Source organism: Barbus barbus (assembly GCF_936440315.1).
Source record: "Barbus barbus genome assembly, chromosome: 21".
Classification (NCBI taxonomy): Eukaryota; Metazoa; Chordata; class Actinopteri; order Cypriniformes; family Cyprinidae; genus Barbus; species Barbus barbus.
Genome location: NC_136749.1, coordinates 22,283,833 through 22,308,702, shown reverse-complemented (window position 1 = coordinate 22,308,702; position 24,870 = coordinate 22,283,833). Strand labels below are relative to the sequence as shown.

At 37.6% G+C, this 24,870-nt stretch overlaps 1 protein-coding gene and 1 pseudogene across 3 annotated transcripts; one reads left to right on the top strand and one right to left on the bottom strand.

Annotated features, from left to right (window-relative positions):
• Positions 1 to 896: 896 nt before the first annotated feature.
• LOC306887831 (retinol dehydrogenase 13-like) lies at positions 897 to 4,084 on the bottom strand (annotated as a pseudogene). Its single transcript has 5 exons — positions 4,078 to 4,084; positions 2,404 to 2,538; positions 2,259 to 2,318; positions 1,494 to 1,613; positions 897 to 1,242 (listed from the first exon to the last, which is right to left on the bottom strand). The product of its transcript is annotated as a retinol dehydrogenase 13-like (transcript).
• A 14,214-nt stretch (positions 4,085 to 18,298) lies between these two features.
• On the top strand, positions 18,299 to 24,200 carry selenbp1 (selenium binding protein 1). Of its 2 annotated transcripts, none has more exons than XM_079444955.1 (12): positions 18,299 to 18,744; positions 19,624 to 19,680; positions 20,254 to 20,366; positions 20,495 to 20,680; positions 21,525 to 21,645; positions 21,750 to 21,932; positions 22,006 to 22,187; positions 22,333 to 22,411; positions 22,896 to 23,017; positions 23,145 to 23,237; positions 23,454 to 23,572; positions 23,780 to 24,200. In XM_079444955.1, the coding sequence occupies exons 1-12, from the start codon at positions 18,741 to 18,743 to the stop codon at positions 23,940 to 23,942; spliced, it is 1,422 nt and encodes a 473-aa protein (XP_079301081.1). In that variant the 5' UTR covers positions 18,299 to 18,740; the 3' UTR covers positions 23,943 to 24,200. The 2 variants fall into 2 exon arrangements, with proteins under 2 accessions (XP_079301081.1, XP_079301082.1); XM_079444956.1 differs by having other exon boundaries at positions 22,006 to 22,191; positions 22,337 to 22,411; positions 23,780 to 24,195.
• Positions 24,201 to 24,870: the final 670 nt, after the last annotated feature.

Genomic DNA, 24,870 nt, shown 5'->3' with positions numbered 1-24,870 from the left:
ATTTTACTTTATTTCTTTCAATAAAAAAAGTACTGTGCCCAAACTATTGAATAGTATTGTTTTTTTTTTTTTAAATAATCAAAATAATCAATTCAACTTTAAAATAGAATTTATGGAATTTTGTGACATTTTTAATGTCAATAAAAATGAAGAAAGCTAAATTCAATAAAGAAAAATATGAGCTGGACTGTTTTATATTGATTGTAGAGTCATTGTTACATAACTGCAAATGAACAACTACATCACAAGGCGATCATGTGATTCAGTCTCTGCTTTTTTCAGTCACATCATATATTTCCTTTCAATTGACTTGCAGTGCTCCATTGTGGAAGGATACAGTTTCATAATTTAGCTAGGGGGAAATGCATAGCATGGCAAGTGCTTCCAAAAGCACATCTTCATCGTCATCTAGTGGCTAAATTATATATATTATAATAAATGCAATCTATATAAATAGGTATGCACATACTGGACACACTACAGCTGTAGTTTCTTTTTAAAGAATCTTTGTTCTAATAAGATATAGGCACAGTGTAAAATGTGCTAGAAACCTAAGTCATTGCTGGATGGTTAACAAACAAACCACTGTTTGCTTTTTGCTCTTTCTCTAAATCTGTCAATATTTAATATATCTGACATATGTACAGATGATAAGAATGTGATCAGTTTCTTAGAAAACACAGCAAGGCAGATATTGTTTTTCAGATATACTTTTTTCTTGATTATCCTTTTCCAAGACTACAAAAAAGCATCTTCTGATGCAAATCATGTAATTTGCCTTGACACTATTTCTGTCATGACTTCACATCTGTGGCCACCTCACTGTCAGAGTTTGGGGTTATAGATATCTCCACTAGGTGGAGCGCTTACATTCAGGAAGAGTGTAGTATGACGTATCAGTGGCGGATGTTTAGTCCAACCAGCCGAGTTTGCCACAACCTTCTTGCCACTTCTTCATCTTTTCCTTCTGGTGCAGGGTCTTTTTCACCACAATCACTGCACAAACACATATACACAAGACATTCTGAGTTTACAAATGATTGACAAAGTGACAAATCCTCTCTAAGCCCTCAGTGACCGCACAATAGATAGAAGTCTGTGCACCCTGCCAGGGAGTTTTCATCAGCAGAATACTGGGCAGAGACAGTATAGTCTTTACCATTGGGTACCATTGCAAAACATGCCGGTCCAGCTCTGTTCGAATCACTCCTGGATGCAGGCAGTACGAGGAGACTCCTGTATCTATATGGAAACATCCATTGAAATAAAAAACAACAAGAAAGTATTCGTGTAATTGCTTTATTTGTATATGAACTTGTCACAAACTTGATGGCACATGGCCATTGACACAGTATATGACAAAACCAACCAAGTCGGAACACTAAAACATAGAATATTGTTTACTTTTTGCTCAAAATAAACAAACAAGCTTTGTTACTTTATTAATTAGCTTGCAAATTGTTTGCTATACCAAAAACTGCAGTATATCTTACCTTTCATTCTTTGTGCAAGTCCTCTAGAGAAAAGCACATTGGCCAGCTTACTCTGTTTATAGCTGAGCAAATGACTGTAAGGCCTTTTGTCAAAGAACAGGTCATCAAATTCAATCGTTCCTGTTGGAAAACAGTGACAAATATGGGTATATATTGACGCAAAGGTTTCCATCCTTGTGGCATATTTACTTTAACATCTAAACTACCGTTCAAAAGTTTAGGGTCAGTAAGATTTTATTTTGTGAAGGAATAAATACTTTTATTCAGATATTAACTAAATTTAACTTTTTATTCATCAAAGAGTCCTAAAAAAAATGTATCACAGTTTCCACAAAATTACCAAGCAGCACAACTTTTTACAACATTGATAATAAAAAGAAATGTTTCTCACACACCAAATCAGTATGTTTGATTTAGAGTAATGCTCTATTACAGGAATAAATACATTTTTAATATATCTCGCCTACTTGTGTGTGTGTGTGTCTATATATATATATATATATATATATATATAGTAAATATTTCATAATAGTACTGCTTTTACTATATTTTCTATCAAATAAATGGATTTAAAGGCAAAAAAATATTACAGGCCCCAAAACTTTGAATAGTGGTGTATTTTCTGTAAATATAAGCAAAGAAATAATATAGTCTGGTCTAAAAAAAAATTTCTTCTCTTCTAAGAAAAAGTTCTTATCTTAACATTCCTATATCTTAAAATCTGAACATTCTGAGTATTTCTGAATTTTAATCAAAAGAAATTACCACCAACATGTGCAATATTGGACACATTAACTACGCGGCTGCCACTACAAGCCATCATTACCGAGCCCGTAAATCCACACATATTCACATTTCCAAGTTAAAAGTGAGGGAATTGAAAAATGGGGTCCTAAATTATATACCATACCTCTACGAGCCATATCTTTTGCAGTTTCCATGCCAATCCCAGTGTTAGCACCTGTAATCACAACCGTCTTTCCATCTAGACGAGCACGGCTTTTGCAGACACCACCAGCTATCCATTTCCGCAGCAGCATGAAGCCTGTAATGGAGATTAAACTAAAGCTACATACACAGTGCTTAAAATACATACTCGGCTGTAGAATCTTGAAAATTTTTTGCATTTTTTTTTTTAACTGGTAATATTGTTATAGGCATATGTTGTAGCCTGTATTATAAACACACACTACTGTTCCAAAGTTTGGGCTCACCTAGGCTGCATAATAATAGGCCTACTAAATATGGTAAAATTGTTGAATATTATTACACTTTAAATAACTGTTTTCTATTTTAATATATTTTAAAATGTAATTTTTTCCTGTGATGTCAAAGCTGAATTTTCAGAATCATTACTCCAGTCTTCAATGTCACATGATCCTTCAGAAATCATGTTGATTTGGTGCTACATTTTTTGAAACGGTGATACATTTCAGAATTCTTCGGTTAATAGAATGTTCGAACGAACACCATTTAACGTAATTTTAAATGGAAATCTTTTATAATATTATACTTCTTTTTTAATGCTTCATTGCTAAATTATAGTAGCTATTAATTTCTTACATAGATCATTGCTTTAAACACCTTAAGAGCCTTTAATGTTTATTTTAAATAAAGATTGTAATAAAGGTTCTAAAGATGTCAAACAATACATGTAACTTACTGAATCACAATAAGAAGTTTCTCGCATGAACATTAGTGGTCAGATGGTAGATTTATTAATATTCAGAGTAAAAAGTACAGGCCTTATTATGAAAATAGGAATAATACACAATTTTGTTTTGTCGTGGGTGTGTTGACACAAATGCACATCTGTGCATGAACAATGGCGTAAAGACGTTACGCACGAAAGCACACGATGCAAAATTATTATTATTTTATTTTAACCGTAAGTTATCGTTACGATTTCGATTCCTATTTCTCTGTTATTGCATTTACTGTAATCATTTTTATTTTTCACAAGAACAGATATTACAGATGAATATAAATGTAATATTTATAATAATAATTATAATAAAAAAACTTTGTAACGGCGTTTCACAGTTTTTAGAGGCGACAAAAATGCACAGTAAATATTTTGATTTAACTATAAATTAAGTAAAATATAAAACAATCAAAAATGTGTTTGATTACAACAAAACCCAAAGAGTTTATTTTAAATTACACCATATGAAGAACCATTCATTAAGTCCCACATGAGCCTTTACAACATTGTGCAGGTTGGTGAAATCGATAACCGGTCCTTCTAATGATTTTGAGTCACTAAAAAGAATTGGATCAGAAGAGCCATTTGTTCGGTACTTGTAGTAAAAGAATCGGATCAGAAGAGCCATTTGTTCGGTACTCGTAGTAAAAGAATCAGATCAGAAGAGTCATTTGTTCGGTACTCGTAGTAAAAGAATCGGATCAGAAGAGCCATTTGTTCGGTACTCGTAGTAAAAGAATCGGATCAGAAGAGTCATTTGTTCGGTACTCGTAGTAAAAGAATCGGATCAGAAGAGTCATTTGTTCTTGTAGTACACCGGTTGAGCTGTAGGTTTTCGATCCATTAAAAAGAGTCGTTTGCTCAGGAATCGGACCTTACTGGTCATGTCGAATGTTTTGTGCTGTATATATTCAGTAGTGCAGTAAACACTGAAATGTGATGTCCCGTCCACATTGGGAAGACCGCACAATAATAGCAGTACGTCTTAAAAATCATTCTGTTCCAGTATGCTTTAAAAAAATATAACCTTTTTCTGGAGAAGTACAGGAAAAGTTTTTGTTTCCTTACCTACGTTATCAGTTATTTGTGCATGTAAGGGGTATATATATCATCATTTTTGTCCAATATTTTCATATAGGAGATATTTTCAGTGTTCAATAATTGAACATCAAGAATTCTGTTAAAAAAAGACCAATCTATGATGGTCTTGACAGATTATCTGCAAAACACCAGCAAAGTGTTGAATAAAATACCAACATTATCAGCTTTCCACTATTAAACCAGCAGCTGGTTAAACTGTAAAACGTTGTCGTTTCAAGGAAGGAAGCCATTTTCTTGTTCCAGTAACCACTCCTCCTTATTTCAGAGATTACAGCCAATCAGAGCTCAGAATCCAAAACAGGAAGTGGCGTTTTGCGTGCATCAACCAATCGCTGACGCAGAAAGAGCAGAACCTCTGCCCATTTAGCGCACTTATTCGTCTCGTCTGAGGCTTTGTGTTCTTTCAATATATTACATTGAGCAATATATATATTTCCATATAGCCTATAATCCGGTAAGTATTATTTATTTAATCATAGTTGATGTATTCGCGCTTTAATTCACGCATTAGATGATGGTCGTTTATTATGTGCGCAGAGGACAGTATGCGGAGTGCGCGCCGCGCGAGGGGGTTGCTGCATCATTTGTGACCGAGTATTTGTAATAAACGTCGAGCTGGCTCTCGTTCCGACCCACTTTGGATTTTCAACACCATTTATTGTTGTTGTACACAAACCTAAGGCTTATGCTTTCGTTTAGGTCTGTCAAATCATCCGGTCTGACGCACTGGATGTAACAGCACAGGAACTACTTTTCTCTTAGCCCCTTTCAGTTGGATGAAAGCACATTGAGCGTACTTAACTTACACAATATATTAAGGGCTTTTCTGAAGTGATACAGAGGGGCACTGGATATCAAACCCATTTTAATCCAGCATATATTTTAACATTTTCTACAAATGTATATGAAAACTAATTGTGGTTTACTCACTCGTTTTTTATTTATGTAATTTGCAGGATGAGATGGTTGTGTAAACGCCTTGACGTTGAAACCGGTCAGATCCCGGTGAATATCCTGAGGGTGTTCATGTCACTCACCTGTTCAAAATAACACGAAATGTTCCTCACTTATTTTACTAAATGCCATTGGCAGTAATAGCATTATTATATTTTTTTCATCTTAGCCTAAATGTAAAGGCATGTTTACTGTTTCACATGTAATTAGCTCAACAAACGTTTTATATTTCAGAAACATGGATGCGGATTTGTTTATGGAGTGTGAGGAGGAGGAGCTGGAACCATGGCAACAGCAAAATTCAGTGGATGATTCGGGGGGAAATGCTGAAAGCAGTATTCCCACTGGTGTGTAATTTGATAGGTTTTTCTATAACATTTATTGTTAAATGTATGTTTATTTACACATGTAAATACTAAATTTATTTCATTTTATTGCTTCTAATGTCCTCATTTGTTAGTCAATTGGATAAAAGAAAGCATCTGCTAAATGTACTTATTGTAACTAAGAAATATTTCCTGTTTCTTTTAATAAATAATTTTTAATATCATTATGCTAAATAAAACCTGTCCTTCTTCACTGTTTAGTGTCTTCAACTCCCGCCGCGAAGGTTGATATTCCAGCTGAGCCTAAAACCGTGGTGATCCCAAACCAACCACCTGTAGTAAATACAGCAAACACAGTTCCGCTGATCACAAATACATGTAAGCATTTGTTCCTTACAGCATTGGAAGTAATCCATGTGAAATACTGGAAGCACAAAGTCATATAAACTACAAAAATGGTACATCAGTGCCAACGCCACGATCTTGATGACAGTGTTTTACATTTTCTTCTGCACTTCTCCTTTAATCAGTCAATTATTCTTTTAGTGACTCAACGCATAGTTCCTGCTGCTGTCCCAGCGGATATTCCTAAAGTAGTGCAAGGGCAGCAGGTTATCTTGGCGCCTGGAAGAGGAGGGCTTGGCACTGTGGCTCTGTCACAGGTTCTCCTGCCTGGCACAACTATTGCCAATGCTGCCAACAGCCAGCCGATTTACTTTACCACACAGGTGCTGCCATCCCACCTCATAGATCCCAGTTTATTTCTGATTATTTCAACTTTTATTTTATTAATCAACATGTTTGCCATTGTGTATGATTCAGGGTCTTCCTGTCCAGAATATCCAGCCTGGCCACAGCCCAATGAGTTTGGTACTGAATGTCCAACAGGGCCAGACTGTTCGACCCATTACACTAGTCCAAGGTATGGCAATGTGCTCCTAAAACTTGTTGAGGTTATTGTTGTTGCTTATTGATTAACTGTAATTTCTTTATATGTATTCTCAGCACCTGGCACACAAATTTTCAAACCAGCTGTTGGAACAACCCAAATAATTACCCAGCCAGCTCAAATAAGGACTGGAGCTCCTGTTGCAAACAGGGCACAAACACCCAGCACTTTTAGCACCATGCAGATACCTGCTACTCTCACCATTCATACCACAACAGCAATCGCCCCTCCTGCTGCCAATTCTCTGTCCACCATGTCGTCTACAACAATTACCCAGCCCTCCACAGCACGAACCACGACTAAAATCTGTAAGATGTTCCTGCTGAGTACAGTTTTCTTTCGTTATTACAGAAATATTTTTATTTTATCTTTTTAGACAGTGGTTTGTAGTTGTAAGAAACAGTGATGGTACTACTAATGATTTAAATAGTAATTATATTAAAATTGCATTTAAAAAATGATTTGCACATTTAATGTTCACAAGATAAAATCATGTAAACAAGTATTTCCTGTTATAACTGTTACTAATCATGTATTTTTTACAGCTTGATCACTGTATTGATCAATCAGCATCGAGAACTGCAATTATCAGTTATAAAATTGTATTTATTTGTCTTTACAGTGACAATAAAGCCAGGAAATGGACCCTTGGACATGCAAAATATAATGAGCCTTGTGAAATCGGTTAACCTTCCTGGTGGGGCTCAAGCGCAGACATTTGTTGTCATGAGCAATCAAAAGACCAACAACGGCCCTATTGTTTCCTCTGCTGTCCCTGTCATGACACAAAATGTTGTCCAAAGTAAGTTTGTTGTTCTGCATCTGTGATAGCTACTATGATAGTTTCATATTAAGAGTAGAGCCACACTGATAAATTCCAAATTCTTTTTTTCTCTTTTCTTTGAAGCAGTCCCTATTACACATACAACAGCATCAACAACTACTCATTTGTGTCCTCGTTGTGGAGCCCAGTTCAAAATGATTGAGGCTCTACGGAGTCATATGTGTGTAAGTATACACTTTATATGTGTGTGTGTGTATATATATATATATATATATAAGTGCAATGTAACATTCTATTGATTTGTGCTTCCTGGTGAAAGTGCAATATTTAAAATGCAAAAGTAAAATTGTCAAAAATTTATTTTTTTATCAGTTTAACTTTTATACAGCATGATGAAAATGTGACTAAGATTTCATTATATAAGTGTGTTTTGGTCATTTAAAAGTGGTCAATTCCCCCCTTTAGTTCTGCTGCCCAGATCTGGCCCAGACTGACACGAGCAGTACTGCAACTGCTGTGAGCACTCCAGCCACGCCACCTAAAAGCCTCTCTGCTGTGCCCAGTATCAAGCTGGATAGTCCACCTACAAAGGCCGGAGATACCCAGAACAGACTTGTTATGCTGGTGGATGATTTTTACTATGGCACATTTGAAGGGAATCGAGTCTATGTACCAATGGACAACTCAAAAGAACCGTTATCATTCAAATGTCTCACCTGTAACAAGAGACTGAAGAATAATATTAGGTACGTAGATAGGCAGTCGAGTTAGGATGGGAATTATGGGTATATATATATATGTCTAATTGCAGTAGATAGGATTCATTCTAGAATGCTGCATTTATTAAGTGTTTGTTCTCCTTGCAGACTTATGAATCATATGAAGTACCATGTTGAGTTGGAGCAGCAAAATGGGGAGATGGACACGCACACATCCTGCCAGCACTGTTTCCGGCGCTTTCCCACGCCATTTCGTCTTCAGTGTCACCTGGAGAGTGTCCACACTGCTATTGAGTCATCTAGTAAGAACTATTTCCAGTTTATTCTTTCATCTTGGGGCTCTGCAAGGGTTTTAATGTATGTTTTTGAAAGAAACCTGTTATGCTCACCAATGCTGCATTTAAAAACAGGAATATTGTGAAATGTTATTACAATGTAAACTGACAGTGTGCTGACTGACAGCTCTCATCAATTTATTGCATCCTTGCTAAATAAAATTATGAATTTTCTTTCAGAAAATTCTTACTGACCCCACACTTTTGTATGGTAGTGTACAGATGTTCAGATACAACGGTGTTCGTTTGTTACACAGAATTATACAAAGATGTTTACTATATATTCTGTTTGATCCATGTTTTATTCCAGTTAAACATGTGAATGGGCTGTGACATATTTTAATCAAGGCTATCCCTATTTATTCTAATTTTATCCTTATGCAACTGTTCTCAAATCATTGGATTTCACATTAGTATTTCCTATAACACAGTTGCCAACCAGTATTTCTGTGAAGCAGGTTTCTGTTGTTGGTTTTTTCCTCACTTTTTTTGTACTCTTATGCACAAGCAACATTAGCAGCTTTCCTCACAGAATCAGGTCATACAGGCACAGATAAAGTTAAACATTTAGCTTTCTACAGGTTGTTCATCAATCCACTTTTTGTCCCAAAATGTAAATTGTGCAGTATTTTGTTAGCAACCAGTTGGAGTCAGATAAAAAAAAAAAACAGTGAGCTTGCAGGACTGGTTATGCTGGTACGAGCATATGCAGATAGCTTCTTCAACCGACACACACTCTTGCCATCTGCAGTAGTTTATTTGACTAAATTCAAACATAAAGGGGCCACTGGGGCAGTGTCCAAACACAAAAATTGTTTTGTAACAGCCAACTTTCTTATCCTTTCTTCATAAGGCTTTTAGTGGCACATAATATCTCTAACACATTGTATTCGGATGTTGCATGTTGTCGTGACCATTTTCTGGTTTACTATAGTGACAGTAAATGTTTAATTTCTGTTGACTGACAGATTTTGCCCAGGAGGGGCAGTTTCCTGTTTGCTTTGACCTGGTTTGCTACAGTGACCGTAAACTGTAGTAAATTAAAATTGATTTAGTGGTTGTTATGCTTTTCTGTTCAGCCAAGTGTAAAATATGTGAGTGGTCCTTTGAGAGTGAGCCAGTGTTCCTGCAGCACATGAAGAACACCCACAAACCTGGAGAGATGCCTTATGTGTGCCAGGTAAGTTGAGAAAAAATCATCTTGCTTTTCCACCGTCATACCAAACCATTCTCATTCCATGCTGATCCAGCTCAGCCGGTAAAGATATGGTATCATTATCCACTGTCGGGCTAATACAGATGTGCCAGTTGATGCCTTGGTATCACTAGTGTTTACATACAGTATGAAATGTAAATAATGACTGGGTTATGGAGAAGGATCGGATATTTTTGTTTACCTCACTCAAATAGTCAAACAAGTGACAAATCCTGCATGGCCACGCCACTACCTCATTCCTCCAACACAGAATTCCAGGTCGAGAATGGTTTTACTGTGCCGAATCAAGCTCGTGTGAAAATATAATTGATACTGTTCCTTACCGTTTGGCCAGACGGTGGAAATGCGGCTTATAATACTAGGAGTGTCTGTAATGTCTTGACACTTTCAGGTGTGTGAATACCGCTCCTCCTTCTACTCGGATGTGTTTAACCACTTTCGTACTTGGCATGAGGATACACGCCACCTCCTGTGCCAGTACTGCCTTAAGGTTTTCAAGCATTCCACAAGTTACCAGCAGCACTATAATCGTCACCAGGTGAGTATAAATTATAAGATTATGAAAGATAAATAAAAAATGGCATGAAAAAAATATTCAACACATTCTCATTTTGCAGACTATTTGCTGTATTTGAAAAAATCTCTTTTGTCTTCCTGGTCAATGATATAGTCTTTTGAAGGGGTCCAAATGGATGCATTGCTTTAATATAGAATTGAATATCTCTAAAAAAAAAAAAAGATGTGCTCCGATGTTGTTACTGATTGACCCAACAGACATAAACAGATATTTTGAGCCATTATATGACTTTTTTGTTTTCTACAGAAGTCAACAGTTTACCACTGTAACAAATGCCGTCTTCAGTTCCTGTTTACAAAAGACAAAGTTGAGCATAAAATCAATCACCACAGGACTTTCCGAAAACCTTGTGAATTGGAGGGACTCCAGCCTGGGACAAAAGTGAAATATTTGTCTGTTTGTTTGAAAACAAGTTCAATGGGTGCAACAATGTATTTTATGAATGTTTTATGTCATCTCCTTATTTCCAGGTGACCATCAGGGCATATGTTGGGCTTAAGAAGTCACCAGGTCAGACATCTTCAAAATCATCCACTAACATTCAGAAAAATAGTAATAGCAGTACACAAACTTGTAGTGGTGATCAGCAATCCCCAAGACATGGACCTGGGAAGAAACAGGTCAGCAAGATGTTTGACTTCTTGTCCAGGTTCCAAGAGCAGAGGTAAGCTCACGCTGCGTTTTAACATATGTTGATCTATTTCAACCGGAAATCAGAAATTTGAAGTATGTACTTTTGGCCTTCCTCTCTCCAGGGCACTGCTGGGCAGACATAAATGTGTGGAGTGCACTTTTGACATCCCAGACTTTGCGAATCACTACCCTACTTATGTTCACTGCTCACTCTGCTTCTATAGCACTTGCTGTTCTCGTGCTTATGCAAACCACATGATCAAGTAAGTGAAACTGGAGGTTAAAGTTTAGTTTAGTAAGTTTTTTTTTTTTTTTTTTTTTGTATGGCAGATATTCAATGTGTCAATATACTGATTGCAGTTCATTTATTAATTTCAGCAATCATGTTCCTGGAAGAGTCCCAAAAACTTCTAAAAAGGGGCCACCAAGGTAATATATTATCAATTTTGAGTTCTGTTTTGTATGCAGCTTGAAACTTTTGCTTATGGTTGTTTTGTTGCTCTTTTGTAGTGGTGTGAAGCTGAGCTGTGCAGGTTGTGAATACTCCACTGCTCTAGGGAACTTGATGGCCAAACATCTCATTAAGTTCCCTTCTCACTCCTACTGTAACTTCACTCGTAAAGGTGGGTGTTCTCTGACTTAGAACAATAATACATCTCTGTGTTTTACTGAGGCTTTAAAAACTTACTGCATGGTCCCCTACCTGCATGCTTGATTTTCTCTCTCTGCTTTCTTACTCCTGTAGTTACAGGGCATCCGACTCTATTGTAGGTGTTATTAATTGCATGATCATAGAAAAAAATACACTGCTATTATGATCTTATCAATTCAGATCTTTACAGGAGATTTCTAACATCCGAGCGTCTTAATATCGTGTGCAAACTGTTAATCTTAAGGCTTGATTCACACACTGTATTTTCACAGCTTTAATGTTATTTATTGTGTAGATAGACTCCTACAATAAAGAGGGATCGTTTTAATAAACTTTTTTCCATGCATTCTTAGCTACACTCAGACACTCTTACAGATATGCCTACAACATTTGCAAAGTGGCCAGTCTTGAGTAATAGCCCATAGAATGTGATAAACAACAATCACAGGTGTGGGGTATGAGCTCAAGCTGGCCATTGTCAAAATGGACAAACGTGGGCCTTTTGAACTTGGTGTGACTCTACAGGACTTACAGGCAAGCCTTTGCGAGAGCACTCTGGATGAGTAAATGAATATTTACACAAAACCTACTGCACACCACCTGAACTGGAGAATATCAGAAGGAATACAAAAAAAAACCTAAATGGATTAATTTAGAAACATGACAAATGAATAACGACAAGGACTGTCCATCGGGGAATTATCTGCTGCTTCTGAGCTGCTTATTGTTTTCTTTTTTCAAAAGCTAACTGACCTATCAGAACCACATGTACATTGAGCATGGTGTTATAAAATGGATTATTGGTGATGGTAAAGACTCCGAGGAGAAGACTAACTCTGTGTTCCTATAATCCCTCCCCTCCCCTACAGAGTGTTTGGAGACAGATATTGAGTTCTGCCAGGTTGAGGAGGAGGTGGAGGGTCCACAAGGGGATGAAGCTAGTGATGTTGGGACACAGCCTGACTGGTTGTCCATGAAGCAGTGGAGTGTGCCCAAAGAGGAAGGAACTGTGCCAGAATTCATGGACAGTTGTGGCCCGCAGCATATAATGACCAGGAATAGCGATGTCCTCGACTACTTCCAGCTTATTTTTCCCGACATCCTTTTTGAGCAGATCGTTTTTGAGACCAATACCTATGCCTCTTATTGCTGCTCTCTGGGGCAGGCGGACCCTTCCTGGAAACCCGTGTCTGTAGAGGAAGTCAAAGGCTTCTTTGGTCTCTCTATCCTCATGGGGATTCAAGGCCTGGGGGAGCCAGAGTTATACTGGTCCTGGGATTATCACCATGGTCGCTATGGCTCCAGAACATGGGAGCTCTTTTACAGGACCATGTCAGTCAAACGCTTCAAGGAGATCGGCACTCACATCCGAATGAGCAGCATGCTTGTGGAGAATGATAACCAGAGTGCTGACAAGTTGTCCTTTTTTCAGCCCATGCTGAGCATCCTGCAGACAAGCATGCGAGAGGCCTACAGGCCAAACAAGAGTCTGACAGTCGATCAAGCTTTTCTACCGAGCCACGACAAGGGAATCACTCAGGAGAAGAGTAAAAATAACCAGCCGAGGATATGGCTACTGTGTGACTCAAAGTCAGGCTACTGCCATAAACTGCTGGTCTTAACGCGTCAGGAGAAAAACAAAGACCTGGGAAAATCAGTTGTATCGCAACTCATAGAGGGCCTTGAGGGTAAACATCACCACATTTTCTTGTCCAGCTCACTTGCGTCTGTGCCACTCATGAAGGAGCTGTATGATGCTGGAATATACTGCTCTAGCTCCGTTGTTCCTCAAAGTCCAATTTTGCCCAAGGAGTTTTGGGATGAACCTCTACTGAACAATCAAGGAGATTTCCAACAGTATGAATTCGCCCCGCTTCTCGCCACCAGATGGAAAGATAACAAGCAGCTGGTATGTCTCTCCACAAATGCTGATGCAGGCCATCCGGACGTGGTGTGGAGGAGATCTCCCACTAAGTTAGGAGAGCTTTGTGCTGTTGAAAGACCCCAGGCCTTCAAGCTGCTCCAGGACAACATGCGCGGTGTCGACATCTGTAATCAGCTCCTGACATGCAACCAACTCGGCGGGCTGGTTCTCGACACCAACTGGCGGCGTCTCTTTTGGTTCCTTGTCAACTTGAGCATCATCAACTCTTTCATTGTCCTACGGGAGACCCGCAAAGACAACCCACCCGGGTGGCTTCAGGGGGGACATTTCTCCCAGGCCATCTACCGTAAACGTCTGGGGTACCAGCTGGCCAAGTGTGCCGCAAGATATGCTCGCCAGAACCAAGTCCAGGATAGCATGCTTGAGCAGCAGATTGTCAAAAAAGAAAATCCGGACATCCAAGAAGGAGTCAGACATCGATTAGCCAAACTTACTCGTAGGACAAGGAGATGTAAAGTTTGCAACCTGAAAAACTTGCGTCGTGAAAGTGTATATGGCTGTACAGCATGCCATGTGAATCTGTGCAAACGTTCTTGCTGCTTCTGGGACTTCCATGGTTTCTCACCTAATTTCCAAGGTTATAAAGCTCAAATACTGACACTAAATATTAATCACTGTATTTCTGAATGTTTATTCTCTGTTCAAATGTTGCACAAAATTAAGGAATTTACCATTTTCAAACAGCTTTTTAATTGGCATGCATTCATTTGAAGTGATAATGCATTGTATTATATATTTTTAATATGAAATATAACAAACACATTGTTTATATTCATTGTCGTAGATTATTATAACTGATGTTAGAACTGATTATCATTTTTTCCTCTACAGGTAACCCAAAAGTGGGATTCGTTGACACCAAGAGGTATGTATTTTAGAAACCAACGGTTTGATTCAAAATTGCAACCTTGGGTAGATAAATTATAAAATAGTGCAAATAATTTAGTTACAGCTAATTTAACATTTAATTTCAGAGTTAGTGATTGCATGCACCTTTTATATTAAATTTAAATGTAAAAATTATGAAACAAATGCTTATGCAGTTTATGCAGCTAACAGTGATGTGTGAAAATAGCGTCTTTTTTCAGTTAGCAAATCTTAAGTTGCCACATTTTTCATGTTAAACAGATTCTGGAAAGTGACCCACTATTTCCCTTCCAGGGAAGGCACAGAGCCTGGACTTAAATACAGAACTGAAATGTTGGAAAGAGGCCTGCACAGATCTTCAGCCGATATCAAAAACTCAAGTGGCGCCGATGCTGGTCTGAATGAAGACGTGGACCAGGAAATGGCCCCTCTGGAAGATGAAGATACTGACTCAGACTCTGAGAAGACTGAAAGCGATGAAGACTTGCCATGTGAAACAGGGGCTAGACAGAAGTTAGAGGTAACAGTAACCAATACACTTACACAACCTGTGAAAAATAGAGAGGAGACTCTGTCTATTCATCAGCGTCGAATACTACTCCTTGCACTGTGCTCTGGGGTCCAGAAAGCGGCTAAAGAAATGGACACCAAACCTCACATCATCAAGACTTGGCTTCAAGACAAAGAGAATCAATTAAATGAATGCAGCAGCACGAGCTGTGGAGAGGCCGTTGATCGTCTGGTGGAGTGGGTTTTGACTCAGCGGGAACAGCAGCGTCCTATCAGTGAGGCAAAACTATTTGAAAAAGCTTCAGAGCTCCAAAGCCAAACCAATGAGATAAATTCTTTCCGTATTTCATACGAGTGGGCCGTGAGCTTCATGATCCTGCACAAATTGGGCTTGGATACCCCTTTCACAGTACATCGGGAACTCCCTAATGGCATGGAGGAAAACTGCCGTTGCTACACAGAGTTGGTGCACAGTAAAATAAAGGCCAACAACATTCCACAGTGTGTCTTTGGTGCTATGGACCAGCTTTCTGTTTTTGTGGACTTCAAAATGCTGAATGAGAATACCAGAATAAACAGAGAGACTGCTTTTCAGTTTACTGGGTTTGGGAAGCCTTTCATAAAGATTTACCTTTCAATGCTCGCAAATGGTACAATGCTACCTGCAGTGCTCTTCACAAGTCAAAGCGCAAACACACTGAGCAGAAGCCCACCAGATTCAATCCTACTTATGGCCAAGGAGGAAGGTTTCAGTGCAGCAGAAGAGATAGAAATTTGGGCCACCAAAGTGTGGAAGCAGTATCTTGACTCACAGAATGGAAATGATGCCTTGCTGGTTATGGATAGCCATCACAGCCAAACATCTGAGAGCATCATATCCACAGTCAGTAGCACCAAAACCTCCCCTGTCATAGTTCCAGCTGGCTGTACGGGCAGACATCAACCTCTAGAGATGTGTGTACGCCCTGTGCTGCAAAGGTTACTTCTAGCTCGTTGGGCACAACGACCTATCAATGGTGCATCTGGGGTTCCGCGTGAAGATCTGTTGAAGCTTCTCGTATCCTGGTTGGAAGAGGGCATGTCTTGCTTCTCTGGTAGGCCTGAATTTATTCAACAGTCATTCTGCTTGGCTCACCTGCGTCCTGATCAGGAAGCACATACGAATTTGCCTGGTTCACCTTTGGAGCTGTTAAATAAATTGTTGGTGGCCACACTTGAACCAGAAGTTGTAGATCTTGACTCAGAAGAAGAAGGAGAGCCAATGGACACACACACTGTAGTTAAAATGAGCCAAGTAACTGAGAAAATTGATTTGACACAGGAGCCAGAGGATGAAGGAGTCAGTCAAACAAAGGATAACAATGCAATGTCAATTGAAATAAAAAACACAGAACAACAAAAGGAAAGAACTGATGAATGTTTGGAAATTGCAAGTGAATCCACAGATGTCTCGCATTCATCCCCTGAATCAGAGACTCCTTCACACAACTCTGAACAAGATCAATTCTCAGAATCTGGTCAGGATGCTAACGCTTACCAAACGGACTCAGCAAACAGGTGATGATTGATCTACAGAGACATTGTGACAAGTTGAACAGAAGGATTTGAAGTCAGAAAAACCTATTTAGGCTGAAAGTGACTGTGGATATTTAATTTACATCCTATTGTGTGGTGGAGTGAAAATGTAAAAATATTTTTTTTTATTCTAAATACCGAATAGATTTACAGGATTGACATTGCATGATTGATTTTTGCAAAGTTTTCTACTATTCGTTCTTTTAGTTTATTCACTAGCATAAAATGATCCAATAGCTCCCACAGTGTTAGGATTTTTTTGTTTATGGACCAATATTATTTGCGTTTCAATTCAATTCAATTCCACATCCTCTGAAAGTTAATCAGCGTTTTTGCGCCTGCTTAAGTTTCAGTCATTCTAAAGCTGTAATGCCTCTACATGACTGTCCTACTCTCACAGTTCGTGTGATGTCAATCTCGTCATCAGCTGTGTGTGTCGTCTGCGCATGTGCCTGACTGGAGGTTGAATATCACAAAGCTTGTGTCAACCGTTTGCGAGATGAAGCAGAAGGCAGAAAAATAATCACTTAAAAAATAAATAAACACTTAAAAAATAAGAATCACTCAAAGGCTATTTGGATAAGTGCTATTTAAAATAGTTTAATTTAGTAACCATTTACTATAGCTCTTGAAGTTAGATAGGCCATTACAGAACAATACAACTCTTATTTCATAGCTTTACAGAGTCTGTTATTACATTAAATGGCTGTTCTAAAGTTCAGCATGTTGGCTGGTAGCAGACTCAGACTGTCTTAAAGTTCTTCCATTTTGGTTATTTATCTACTTCCAGACCGAATAAACAGTGAGACAAGCTGAAGAGTCTTAGCATTGTTATTGCAGCAGCAGCAGCAATGAATGGAGTGGGATCAGTATGTATATTCTGTATTTATTTCAGCATCTGAATTTACCATAGCAACCACAGGATGGTGTAACTACACTCCAGGTGTCATTCACTGACATTCAATTAAAAGATGTTCTATAGCACATTATTGGTGCCCTTTCATGTTTGTAAAGGCTTACTTTGATTTCATCTCCATTCACTGAAACAATTTTGTATGTAATTTACATGTACTAAATAGTGGGGCTTTATGTAAACAGTCTGATTATGAAGGTAAATGCGGAGCTCATATAACTGGGGGTCTTTTGGATGTTGTTTTGATGAAACTAAAGAGGACTAAAAAACAATTGAGGTAAAAGTGTTATGTGTGTGACTTGGCATTTTGACTATTCCTCATGAATAAAATGTAAATAACCTCAGTTTGTGCATAAAGCCCTCTCTTTTTCCCATGCTTCACTGCTGTGTTTTAATGTGGACAGGAGGGAGGAGATCAGCATCTGCACTCAAATTCCAAAAACTTGTACCTTGTAGTTTGCACTCTATTTTGAAGAGCATGCGCATTACCTGAACGTTATGTAATAGTGACTCATACAGGACAGTCAGAAGCGGCAGCACTGAGCTGGATATTGATTTGTAACAAAGCATAAATAATTACAAAAAATAATTTTGACTGACTATATTTGACTGTTTTTGCCCTGACACGAAGAATACTTAACAGATTAGATACATTTCTCTAAACGTATTTTAACTTCTTTTTCATTTCCACCAAATTGTTTTCAGATAACTGGAAAATTATTAATTAAATCTTCATTTAGGTAAATTGAAGCATTTTGGAAAATGTAATGTTCATCCACTGTGATACCTAAAATGAAAGTTAGTTCAAATGTAAACAAAAAGATAGGCGGCAATGACACTTCAAACATTAATAATTGAATGATTCAGAAAATAAATCCCATATTATGTATAGATGTTTATAGGCTAGTTTTTCATTAAAATGTTTTAAACCTGAACATGCTGTAAAAATGCTATGCAGTTGGAATTAGTTCTTCACCCTTGCTACCTTGATTCAAATCCAGGAACTGATTTAAACATTAAGATTAGAATTGCGCATATTCCGCCACCGGAAGTGGCGCTACGACCTGCCACTGCCAACATTTGCGCTTGCTCTCTCTCCATATTCCTGAAAAGCTGTACATTTACAATTTAAGCATGGAAAAATCTGATCAATAAGACATAGTAGTTTGTCGTTTTGTTTTCTGCTATGAAAAAAAAAAAGTGTATAGCAGCTGCAGAGCTCACCAAGGTGCTTTACCTTTGATAGAAATAGCCCGGAAAGGGGGCGTGTTTCCTGTTTGCGGGCTGATTTCCTGAGACCGAGGTGATATTTGATCTTTTTATTCTCCAGTTGAATACCTGGGTGTGGTTTTAAGGATCATCTCACAATCCCATGTGGTATCATCACTGAAAGAGTTAATTCAATAGCGACAGAAAATCCGTGCACGTCCGCAGGGCTTTGTTGGGTCAGTGAGTTTCCGCCTGTTGAAGCAACAGCAGCTGCAGTATGGGTGAGTGTCTTCTAGCGCACTTTTGAGCATAGCTTGCATTGTTGTTCATACTTTAATTTAAGCTATCGACCTTTTCATCCGTAGTACGCAGTTGCTTCAGTCTGGAATGAAGAATTGCTTCACTAGAAATTCTTTACATTTAAGCATAATCGTGTTATTTGTAGGCCTACCTGTTAAAGTCATTAAGAAGTAAAAATCATGCAATGTTGTGGCTTCTGAATGCATTAAATTCCGATTTGAACGTGTTTACTGAAGCATGTTAAAAATGTTTAATTCCCAATGTATTTACAATTTTTTTCTCATTGGTTTGAAAACGAACACATGCTGTTATTGCAATTATTTGCTTAGGTTTTAGTATTAATATCATGCAATAGTGCAACACAGAAATAATTGTTAATAACAATTAATAATAATATGTTTCACGGCTTTCTATAAACAAACCTTTAGAATTTTTATTGCTTTGATTATACACTATTTATTTGGACATGACTGGTCAGTGAGTGGGTTGACCTGCATGTTTAACTATCAGGGGAAGGATGTTGAACAATCCTTGGCAAGACACGGTGTCTCCTCCTAGACTGTGATATTGCACATCTGTTGTAGTTGGTTTGTGTGCTTGTATATGTATTGTTTTCAAACATTTACAGAGCAATAAAAAGTGTTATTTTATAGTATCCAGTAGTTCACTTGGCGATTCATCATTCATGCCATTTAAAAATGAACACTAGTTTAGGACACTTATATGATAGTGCACTATGTAGGTCAAGAGATCATCAAACCCTTCACACTTAAAATAATAATGCTTTAATAATTGCTCAGCTGAGTATAACTCGCATAGTAATATTTGAGATGTGACATATGCTCTTTCTCTACTTGCAGCTTCAGCCTGTTCAGGATGTGGACCAGGATATAAAACCCCTTTAGACGCCATGAAAGGTGAGTTGCTTTAAAAAAAATAAGACAGCATATTGTTTGAACCATAAAATGTTAGTTTATATTAACATGATGCATAGTTGCAACTTGCAAGGTGCTACAAGGTAGCAGTGACCTTTGCACTGGACACTCACTATCACACTGAGCATAACATCTGTTCCTGCAGCTCCTCCTCCCCACCAACAGAGGTCCTCCTCACTTGTAAATTGGCATTGGTCTGAATTTTTTGGTTTGCCCACTGTTTTCCCTCATATTCATGTTGACAAAAGTTGAGGCTTCAGTGTCCCAATGCGTAGTGAACCAGTGCCTACACTTGTGCGCATGATATACTTATTAACAATCTAGGGAGCTGATTGAGATGCATCTCCTATATCTTTTGAATTTGCCAACTTCAAAAACAAAATACTAAAAAAGAATTACATTTTTACAGTTGAATAAACATTAACTTTTTTTATTCATTTTTTTAAATAAATTTGTTAATTTTAATTTGTGTATTTAAGCATGTAAAACACTTAATAGCAGAATTTTTGTTTACTGCATTTAGACTCTAAACTTAAACACAGATTCTTTCTACAGGGCCTCGAGAAGAGATTGTCTACCTACCATGCATTTACCGCAACACAGACATTCAGAAACCTGACTATCTTGCAACTGTTGATGTCAGTCCACAATCTCCCAATTTTTGCAAGGTAAAAGCAAATATGATTTATAAATATAAACTATTTTGGATTTAAATGTGACTTCAGCATGTTTCCTTATAATATTTCTAGTATAACATCTACTTTAATAGCATTTCTTTTGTAATGTAATGGTCTAGGTGATTCACAGGCTGCCCATGCCTAATCTAAAGGATGAGCTACACCATTCTGGGTGGAATGCCTGTAGCAGTTGTTATGAAGATCCCTCCAAAAGACGCAATCGTCTCATTCTGCCTTCCCTGATCTCCTCCCGTATCTACGTCGTTGATGTAGGGACGGATCCACGGGCCCCGAAGCTTCATAAGGTTCATTTCAGTAAACACTCACTCAGTTATATACCATCTGTATAGGAATACCCTTATTATTGTGACGGTGTTAACTTTGTGGATGAACATATGGTTTAGTAATCTAAGGACGTTTATTTTTTAACTGCATGCTATAGTACTTATAGTACTTCATATTTCATGTTTGGTAAACTTAGGCAAGCAAATGTGTATCATGAAAATACATTTGACCAATGGAGGTCAAAACCACCTGGCTAAAAATCAAACAAAATATTTTGATCTATATAATACAAGCCTAAAGCAATATTTTTGGTTAAAATGCATGCTCTATATATTGTGGTCACGAATTAAGAATTAGTTTCCATGACTTATTAATTAGTTCCCTTGTCTTGCATAAATTGTGGCCACAAACTGTTCCCTCAGTTTAGTAAATGCTGGCAGTGAATTAAGAATTCTTTCCCTCATTTTAGTAATTCATGGCCACATTATACTAATACGTTCCCTAATTTTGTAAATCGTGTCCATGTAGAAGTACTAAATCATACCCTCGAATAAGGGAACAAATTCTTAATTCATGGCCACGATACATTTATTTTGGTCATGTGCGGGGCTCCATAGTTTACCCCAGTATATGTTTCAATTTATGTTAAGAAAAGCCATAGGGAACCTTTAAAAGCCCAGAAGCATGACATCAAGTCCTGTTATATTATTATATATATCCATATTAATTGATTTTGTTTAACATCTACGACATAACGTTTAACAGCAAGTGTGACCGCCCCTTAATACATGACTGTTGACTTTAAGAATGTTTCGTTCTTGCCAAGACCATGAATTCTTTCCATCACTCATCTCTCTCCTCCAGATAGTCGAGCCCATAGATCTGTTCTGGAAATGCGGCCTTGCCAACCCCCACACTTCTCACTGCTTAGGCAGTGGCCAAATCATGATCAGTACCATGGGCGATCCCTCTGGCAATGGCAAGGGTAAGGTGCTGTGTTCACCTCTATGTATTTTCAATACATGAAAATGGTGCTGTGTTCACCTCTATGTATTTTCAATTACCCTTTTATTTATGGTCATTTTTAAGGTGGTTTTGTGTTGTTGGATGGCGAGACTTTCGAAGTGATTGGCAACTGGGAGAAGCCAGGTGAAGCAGCACCATTTGGTTATGACTTCTGGTATCAGCCTCGCCACAATGTCATGATCAGCACTGAGTGGGGAGCACCCAAAGCATTGGGAAACGGCTTCAACCCTGCAGATGTCAAAGATGGTATGTGTGTATTCATGAGGAAGCTCAAGAGTCGTTGTAGCTGACTGGCTGTGATGATCAGATCTGTTTGTAGGTCATTATGGACAGCGCCTCCATGTGTGGGACTGGACCACACACAAGCGGATTCAGACTCTGGATCTGGGGAAAGAGGGTGCTATTCCACTGGAGATCCGGTTCCTGCATGACCCTGCTGCGGCTGAAGGATTCGTGGGCTGTGCGCTTCAGAGCACTGTCTTCCGCTTCTACAAGACTCCGGCAAGTACATAAAAAGCGTTTTCATTCAAAACTTCTCTAACCTTTTTGTAAAGGCTTAAAAAAGGGTTAAAGGCCTGTTTTATTGGTTTCCCTTCCAAGTTTTTAAGCGACACGTGTTTTTAGATTCAGATTTTGCACTTTACAGAAAGGGAACTGGGCAGCAGAGAAAGTCATCCATATTCCAAGCAAAAAAGTGGAAGGTTGGGCTCTTCCTGAAATGCCAGGTGAATTCTTTTAGAAATGTAACATAGTATTTTTTGTTTGTTTGTTTAAGTTTTACTTTTTGTGCATTTGTTTTTAATTCAGGGAATGAACAAACAATAATTGTTATATGTACAATATAATTTGAGTTCAAATTAAATCCTTTTATAATACTAACTCTGAGTAGTTTTGAAAAGAATGAAACTATTGAAAATATTGTTAAACATTTAGTAATTTTTGGGGGGTTTCTCTCAATTTTTTCTCACTCTCAAAGAGTCCCAATTCAACAATCTGATTTAATGACAAAAAGTGAAAAAATTGTCTGAATTAATAATTTGTTTCTTTTTTCTAAATATTGTTTGTGTAATGTAACATATCTTTTTTTTCCCCTTTCAATTTTTCCTGTACTCCAGTTTGACAATCTGCCATAATAGCAAAAAGTAAAATTAAAAAAAAAAAAATACAAATTAGACATGTATTTATTTATAAATGTATTTTTTGCCATAGGTCTCATTACGGATATCTTGATCTCGCTGGATGATCGCTTCCTGTACTTCAGTAACTGGCTGCATGGAGACATTCGACAGTATGACATCACTGACAGGAGGAATCCACGTATGGTTGGTCAGGTAAGACAACTTGGATTAGCAGGATCAAGACACCTTTCTTGACCAACATTTCTAAGATCATGTCAGAGACAAATAAAGTGTCAAAATAGTAGAACTTACATTTAATTTTGTGAAATGCATTTTTAAGGTCTTCCTTGCGGGCAGCATTTTAAAAGATGGACCAGTGAAAGTATTGGAGGACAAAGAACTCGATTGCCAGCCTGCCCCACGGATACTAAAGGTACCTATTTTATTTCCAAGTATGCTTCATGTGAGCTCTGTGTACACATTAGAGTTAGCCATTTATGTAGAGGAAAACAGCCTAAAGCTGTTGGTAACTAACTAATTGACAGATGAGCCAGCTTATTGTACTCCAAATCATTAGGTCATGCAGACCTAAACAGAGCAATTAGAGCACATCATTTGTTGGAGGTTAAAACGTTGCTTTGCTCAACAGGGAAAGCGTGTGCAGGGAGGCCCTCAGATGCTCCAGCTGAGCTTGGATGGAAAACGTCTGTACGTCACCACCTCTTTATACAGTGCCTGGGACAAGCAGTTCTACCCTGACCTTGTCAAGTGAGACAAAAGGATCTTTATTTGTAATTTACTTGAGTATTGTATATAAATCAAAGATTAAGAAATTTGGCTGTTTAAATGGTTTTAGAAGTAACCTTTGGTTTGTTTGTTATGCTGCAACATTCAAGATTTTTATTTGTCACATACACAATTATACAGAGTATAACCAGCAGTGAAATGCAAGTAACGTGTCTTATTTCTCTTGAGGGAGGGGTCGGTCATGATGCAGATTGACGTGGACACAGTTAAAGGTGGCCTGAAGCTCAACGAGAATTTCCTTGTGGATTTCGGAGCAGAACCAGATGGTCCTGCACTTGCCCATGAGCTCAGATATCCTGGTGGAGACTGCACTTCTGATATCTGGTTATGAAATTAGGGCCAAACCATTATGTTCCAAGGAGTAGAATTACTATGCCCATATTCTCAGTGGAGATACAGTATATCATCAATATCATGATCACGTTTAATCTATGTATGGACCAAATCCTTAATCTTAGTATGTGTCAATTAGCAATTACAAAAGTGAGTTATGTTGTGAATCATATCTGAACTACAAAAATTAATTTTCATTGTCTTTATATGATTTATAATTTTTTTTTAAATAAATATTTTGTATCCCAGTGAATTCAAAGGCTGAATCATTTGTTGTTGTAAGGGCTTTCCAAATCATTAGAATTGCAAAGTAGATTTTAAACACGTGGTGCAAGTGCACACAATCACCATCCCTATACGTGCACACGTTTTAAAATATTGTATTAAGAATACATTCTAAAACAAAGCAATCCGTGTATTTTGTCTTTAAGTGCTTAAGAAGCCTCAAAGAACAAAATGGACATGTAAATGCAATAACGGGAGTGAATATTTTTACGTTATTTTTAAGGCATGCTTTTCTTATCAAGATGCAGAGAAAGAGAAATGCCATTTTGTTTAACAACAAACACAAGGAATTACAGAACTACTTAGATTAGTTTTGTTTATTGCCATTGTAGTGCACAAGTATAAATAGTTATCTCTCCGAGTTTGAAGACAGAGACAAATATTACTTAAACTTAAGTATTATTAAAGTTTTTTTTTTTTACAATGTTCTGTAATGATAAATAACTACAGTACAACTATAAATGAGGAATATGTAAAATTGTTAGTAAAAACTGTAATATGCATCAAATATCAAATTAAATGTCATCTATTGACTCAACCAGATTATATACACACACGCATACATTTAATAAAATAATTGTAAAAAGTAATAAAAATATTAGCAGTAATTATTATTATAGTAATATTTCTTACTGTTATAA